This window comes from Chenopodium quinoa, unplaced genomic scaffold (genome assembly GCF_001683475.1).
Source record: "Chenopodium quinoa cultivar QQ74 unplaced genomic scaffold, ASM168347v1, whole genome shotgun sequence".
NCBI lineage: Eukaryota > Viridiplantae > Streptophyta > Magnoliopsida > Caryophyllales > Amaranthaceae > Chenopodium > Chenopodium quinoa.
This window is the reverse complement of record NW_018742287.1, coordinates 1,588,753-1,596,444: the sequence shown is the minus strand read 5'-3', so window position 1 is coordinate 1,596,444 and position 7,692 is coordinate 1,588,753. Positions and strand designations below refer to the sequence as shown.

The window sequence follows — 7,692 nt, the reverse complement described above, 5'->3', positions numbered from 1 at the left end:
ATAAAATAAAATAGCGAGTTCTTACCAAAAAAGGAAGTGTTGCGCGCAATTATTATGAAACGGACATAAATGGAAAGTATTGCAATTATTACAAAACGGAAGGAGTATATAACAACACAAACCAATAGCGCCACATGTCACACTAACCATTTAATTAATTTTTTTTTTCTATTTTTGTATAAAACATTTATATTAAAATCATCAATAAAGTTAATGCATTACATGTAATCAACATTACTTCTTTCACACTCTCACTAGCTTAAATGTAGATTATATAACGTTAAACAATTAAAGACTCTAGGCATTCCTTAACTTGCATAATTATTTAAGTAACAAAATGAAGTGTTTCATTTTCTTACAAATACACCTCAAGAAAATAAATCTATAAGTAATAACTCGTGCATAGAATGGGCCAAAAGGCTAGTTCAGTTAATAGGAAATTCTACATGACAGCCTCTCCAGGAATAAAAAACTTATGTACGGAAGACAAACTTTCTTCCAATTCCATCAAGTGGCACTCTAGTTTTGAAAAATTAAGTATAGTGCCCTTTTTTGGTTTGATAGCTAACTTTTATAATTAAAATGGTTGGTTTGGTGATGTGGCACATGATTTGGGCTTTGCTCTCCTCTCATTAACCCTTACTTTTTAATTAATAATGTAGATTCGTATTAAAAATACTATACATTACTCTGACAAAATAATATTTCCTCCGTTTTTCAAATCGTAACGTTAGAGTTTTCACGTTTGTCAATACACATTCTATAGCATTAATATATTTAATTATAAATTAGTAAAAATTACTCCCTCTGTTACTCTATATTCTTTAGGGTTTGACTTTTATGATTAACTTTATAAAACTTTGACAAAAAGTTCACTATTTTAAAATATCAAAACTAATCACATAGGATCTTGTTAGATGCGGTTTGAAATGTATTATTTTCTAAATATTAATTTTAAGGATTTTTTGCTCATATTATGTTGAATATATACGCGGTCAAAGATAAATATTGGTGAGTGAGTTACAAATATATGCTTGTTTTAAAACTTATTTACACTTTTATGTCGAAATTATCTTATTTATGGAACTATTGTCCGCGTAAATTCGGGTAAATTTATCCAGTTACTTTTCATTTATTCAAGGTAAAACCACTCCCTAAAGTTACTAATGTCTTTAGCATCAACAATTTTGAGTATTATCTATACTTAGTATCTAAAACACAAACCATCATCCCCATGATGCCACATGTAAATTTTATTTTTCACCAATGTAACATGTCACCTCATTTAACCTTTTGTTTTTAATCCCCTTTCTCACATTAAATTAAAAAAAAATAAAAAAAATAAAAAAAATAAAAAAAAAAACAACAACGCCACTAGCTTTAATTAAATACATGTATGAATGTTGTTTGGTTCACTTTTCCTCAACTTAATATCTTCTACAATTACATTCAATTTTCACCCCTTCTCCTTCCAATAAAAACATATTATAAAATCAAAGTTTATATTGTATATATAAACAACCCGTGCATTGCACGGGCCAGAAGGCTAGTTATAAATTAAAAGAGAAACCACTACTTATAGCGGATTTAACACTAAAACTGTTGACCTTAAAAAAAAAAGAAAAAAAAAATCACCAGGTGTATTTTCGAGTCTATGTGGATCGTATATTCTTAAATAAGTTTCGTTTTAACGCAAAATTGTAAAATAGTTTTAAATGAGCCCAAAATTATGTAAACCACTCTATGGCCTTGTTTGGCAAATGGCAGTTGGCTGTTAGCGGTTAGCTGGTTCACTTGGCTTGTTTGACCAGCTGGAATGTTTGGCTGTTTATAATGGCTTTTGAAATTGGCTGTTTAAGCTGGTAGTTTATAAAGTGTTTTGTAAATTTAGTTGGTGGTTGTTGGCTGTTAATTAGATAATTTGTGGGCCAACAAGCCAAAAGCCAACAAAAAAAAGCTACTCATAGCAGCTTTTTCATTTTGGCTTAAAAGCCAGCTTTTTCGCTGAATGAAAAGCCAATTACCAAACACTTTTTTTGGCTGTTTGACCACATAAAAAAGCTAAAAGTCAAAAGTTAACCACAAAGTCATTTACCAAACATGGCCTATATTGAAGATTGTGTAATTCAAAACGTAAAGAATAAAAAGTGATAAGAGGGTTGAGTATAAAAATTTAACAGTTTAAGGTGGTGTTTGGTTGCACATAAAAAATGGAGGAATTGAAAATTTTCATGAATTTGGAAATAGGGTGCTTGTTTGGTAGAACATAAAAAGTGAAAATGAGGGAAGTGTAAAATCTTGGGAATTTAATTACCAATCTCCCCCTTGGTAATTCAAAATTCTCATGATTTGTAAATACCTATATAATAACCAAACAAGTTTAGTTAATTCCTAGGAACTTTGATGTGGGATTCTAATTTTCATGAAATACAAATGCCAATAGGAAATTAATTCCTATGTCAACCAAACGACACCTAAAAATATATTGAGACAAATCTAACAAAATTCATGAACCAAACATAGCCTTTGTGAACCAAGCAATACAAAGGACACCGAGAAAAAGGACTAAAAAATACATGCCATGTTGTGGGAACTGAAAAACATTGCTACTTTGATTATGTTTGGCCACAATAATTGAAATTAATTTTTCTTTTTTTTTACGGAATTTAAATAAAACTAATAAATTAACTAAAATGAAAGGATGAGTAATATGTAAAATTGATAAGGTGTCGAAACTGGTAAGTTGGCTGATTAAACAAACCCTTAATAGATTTACCAACTTATTAAACATGACAACAATCAATAGCCAGTGTGAGGATAAGATATGTCACTTGATTGAAATTTTTGTTTTCGAATAACAGTATATAAATCAAAATTTAGCTTTAAATAAGTCTCCAAATGACCAAATCATTAATAACATTAATTGACTAATAATATGTCATATTAATTTGCATTGTCGGAACAGATAAGCCATCGCAACACATATATATCTCTGTATATAGGATTTTACAATTTTTATTTTTTTTTATTTTGAAGAACTATAGGTTTTTACGTATTATTTATAAATAAATATTTATCACTATTACACAATTATTATAGCGCAATTACTTGCTCAAACATTAAGACAATGGAGAGAGTGCGAAAGGTGAATGAGTATGAGAAAAGTATACAAGTTGTGGGTGTAATAAGATGTGGGTGTAATAAGATGAATGAAGTATTGTAAATTGGGTAGAAAGATGTAAACATAATATGAGTAGTATATATGGTATGATAAGATAGAATAAAGCAACATGTTAAAATCAACAAAACTGTCAAATCGTAAGATGATCATAAAATGAAGGTAGTACAACCGTACAAATCTATATTGTTAACACCAATTTTTTATTTCACAAACTTTAATTTTATATGTTGCTGGTCACACGGTCTGGCCAGCTATTATGGGATTCTTTTATTAGTGTTATAGGGATCACTCACTTGGTTAGGGTTACTAAGGCTCTGTTCTTTTGAGCTTGTGGGCAAAGGAGAGCAGATCAGAGCAAATTTTGACAGAGCATAGCAGAACAGATTTCAGCAGGGCAGGGCTGAGCAAAGCAGAGCAGAGTAGATTTCATTATTATTATTATTATCATTATTATTATTATTATTATTATTATCGCATTATTATAATAATTATTATTATTATTATTATTATTATTATTATTATTATTATTATTTTATTTTTATTATTATTATTATTATATTATTATTAATTATTATTATTATTATTATTATTTATTATTACTACTATTATTATTATAATATTATTATTACTATTATTATTATCGTATTATTTTATTATTATTATTATATATTAATTATTATTAATATTATTATAAAATATTTATTATTATTATTATAAAATATTTATTATTATTATTATCAAATATTAATTATTATTATCTATAAATATTAGTTATTATTATCTATAAATATTAGTATTATTATTAAATATTAATAAAAATTATTATGTTTATTTAATATTAATTATTATTTTTAAGCATAGCAGAGCAGAGCAAAACAACTCAAAAGAAAGGGCCTAAGTCGGTCAGGGGTTATTTAGTCGGTTAGGGGTTACTCGGTCGGTCAGGAGTTACTAAGTCGGTTAGGGGTTACTCGGTTAGGGGTTACTCACCCGATTAAGGGTTACTAAATCGGTCATGGGTTACTCAATCGGTTAGGGGTTATTCGGTCGGTTAGAGGTTACTCGATCACATGTTACTTGTCGATTAGGGTTACTTGGTATGTATCAGCTGCCACACGGTGTGACCGTGTGGCCAGCCGCACACAAAAGTTGCTGATTTTTTTTTTATGCAAGTCGAGAATTAGTTTACTAAACTCTCATATCTATTTAATTATTTTCTTCACCTTATTTTTATTATTTCCTCATATCAATTAGTCCCTAGAATAATATTTATTATTGTTAAAATCAAATCAGAAATCAGACCAAAAAAGCTCATACCAAATCATAAAATAATTATAAAAACTTGACTAGATTAAGCCAAACAATGTTAAATCAAACAACTACTATAAATATTCCGATTAAAACATCTTAGAATTGAAATAGATGATATGGGAGAACAAAGGACAATTCATAATACTGTATACAATCATAAGATCAATTATACCTTCTTCATCACTAAATTAAATCATTGGAAGTCATGAAATCTAATTACAAAAAATATAGAGAAAGAGCCAAATTGTTTAGATATCCTAAAATATCGTTTTGCATTATACTTTATACAAGAGCACATGACAAATAATTTCACTCCAAAAGAGTATTTTTGAATGAAATGATGTACTCGTAGTCCGTAATTCAAGTAGTACAACTCACAGTATATTCCAAAATCTAAGTAACAAAGATGACCACATTATAAGACAAATAATAAAATCAAAGAGCATCTTCCAAACAATATTTTCCGTAACAACTATAAAAATAGACTAGTACTCGTACCAAACATCAACTTTCAGAAGTCACATGTGGTACCTTATCATTTATCAAACTCGCCTCGTCTTTCCTTTTCATTCTTGAAAACAACTAAACAACTAATTTTATTTTTTCTGTTCAATTTACTTAGCATCTCAATCTGATTAACGCGATCTTGTAAAAGTCGGTTAAATTGAACAAGTAAATTGAGACGGAGAAAATATAAATCCGAGTACTTTTTATATTTTTTTTGATATCTAAAAACTTAAGTAACTTATTTGTCAGATAGTCAAATCGGATCTCAATATCGAAACTCGAACATAAACACACACGAGGTACCATCGGGGTATCACGTAACCACTAACTAGTACTAGCTCAATCAAGACCTAATAAATATCTTAAACAATAAAATTACTCTTTCTGTTCGAAAATTAAGAATCACAATAATAGTATAATTTGAAATTATCTATTAATGCGACAACTAAATCCGAACATAAAGAGTAACGATGATTAAGTCCTACAGCTTAATAGTTATAATCAAATCATTAAAGCCTTGCCTTTGCCATTTCCAACAATACCAATATTATTGTCGTTGAAGCTTGAACTGCTACTTTGAACCATGGAGTTCTTACAATGAGCAATTGCACCTTGTATAGCATTCTGCAGCTCCTCCATTGTTGATGTCTCCGACGAATACGACCCGCTTCCGTAGCTCGCTAACCCGGCTCGCATCGGCAACCCGGTTCGAGTCAGCACCCCAGAGTGACTCGGAGATGACCGCATCGAAGACGGACAACTAGCCACACAACTCTTACGGATCATTCTAGGAACTTTCAAGTTCCCTGAAAATGACTGAGTCAACCCATTTCCCACACCACCACCACCTCCACCGCCACCGCCGCTTGCTTCCGCTGTTTCCTTTGTTTCTTCTAACAAAGCCGCCGTCGTCTCCGATGGTAGAGTATCTCTCCTTTTATCGGGTATTGGCGATGATTGTTGTTTAGACGAGAGCTTATCGTAAAGAGGCTTCACTTTTTTCATGTATTTTCTTATAACCTCCTTAGCTGAAGAACTTACCTTCTTCACCGACGATCCCTCAGTTGTGATCGTCGTCGTCATCGTTGTTGTCGTTGTCGCCATTGTTGTCGTTGTTTTAGTAGAAGGTGGATCTTTCTTAAACACATTCGAGAATCTCGAAAGTGAAAAGTACTTAGATGACGACGACGATGATGACGACGACTTCTTAACATTGCTATTGCTACTGTTGTTGTTGTTGTTGGAACGCGGTTTCAGATAATAATCCTGGCAATTATTATTGATATAGCTTTTGTTGTTGTTGTTGCTGTCATCGTCGGTGACAGAGCTAGGGCGAGAGGAGTCGCAACAAGGGTCACCAGCAGCGAGGAGAGAGAGATCAGCAGCGAAAGACGAGGAAGTAGAGTCATTAGACGAGGAAGAGTCACGTGAGGCGGTAGTCGTAGTATCGGAAGAAGAGGAGGTTGAGGAAGATGCTAATAGTAAGGTACGGACCATAGAAATACGAGGTGATAGATGAAGAGGCAACAGCTGACCTTTGTAAAACAACTCATCGGCAGGGCAAAGAGCGGCGGAAGACTTACGAGGCGAAATCGAGTTACGGAACTCGAATTCAGATGAGGATGAGGATGAGGACGAGGATAAAGAATGAGTAGGTGAAGATGGGAGGGTTTTTGATCTATAATTATTAAGTCTAGAATTGTCTAATTTCTTCCCCATTTGATGTAATGATTTGGATCTTAGGAATAAGGGGGGGTGATAAGGGGGAGGAATATGGAGATGGGTTTTACATTTTTGAGAGGTGGGAAGGTTCAAAGGAAAGAGATATGATATGATATGCTATCATAATTGAAGGTGTGGGTTTCTTGGTTGGTGTTTTGTAGGATAGTGAAGGGATAGATAGTTAGATAGGGAAGAGTGAAGAGGGGAGGTGGTGGAGAGAGAGTGGGTTGTTTCTTCTTATAACGGTAATTTGATTTATTTTTCTTTATTTGGGGGGAGAAGAGTAGGGGTTAGACGGGGAGATTGTTTTAATTTTGAGGTGAGAGATCATTTTCTAGAGTTTTCTTCTATGTATATTAATGTGAAATAAATGGATTTCTATCAACTTCGTGAAAATTGAAAATTTTAAACCTCACGGTCTATTAGTTTTGCTTTTGGTCTAATTAATTTGAGTAGACTAAACTAGAAAGTCATTGTATTTAAATTAAATAGTCTAAAAGATTATTGAAATCACCTTAAAAAAAATTATCAATTAGTATATTTGGATTTAGCATGAGGTTTATTGGAGTATATAACATTGTTTCTATGTTTAAAATTTGGACAAGAACTAATATACAATAGATTCTCTTTCGGTTGTTTCGCATTAAATAACACCATAATGACTTTACCAAACCACAGATATCAGCCCCCAATGCTACTAGCAATGAGCTTCGATGCCCAGATCTTCTCCCATATAATTTCCATTTAGCCATGATTGGTCAACCAAGATCTTTAAAAGATCGATCGCTGAGGAGTTATATAGATTAGGGTGGGAGTCGATCTAGCTAAAACAACAAAATTAATGAAAAGACATTTAGTTACATTAGGCTAAATCAAAAGAAAAAAGAAAAAAGAAAATAACAATAAAATAAACTAAACCTCATATAGCACAAATATACTTAAAATTTAACATAATTTTTTAATCAAATCAC

At 31.6% G+C, this 7,692-nt stretch overlaps 1 protein-coding gene across 1 annotated transcript; it reads right to left on the bottom strand.

Annotated features, from left to right (window-relative positions):
- Positions 1 to 5,207: 5,207 nt before the first annotated feature.
- LOC110685170 (probable membrane-associated kinase regulator 1) lies at positions 5,208 to 7,202 on the bottom strand. The gene has a single exon (XM_021861634.1). It carries the CDS (start codon positions 6,716 to 6,718, stop codon positions 5,501 to 5,503), a length of 1,218 nt encoding a protein of 405 aa, XP_021717326.1. The 5' UTR covers positions 6,719 to 7,202; the 3' UTR covers positions 5,208 to 5,500.
- Positions 7,203 to 7,692: the final 490 nt, after the last annotated feature.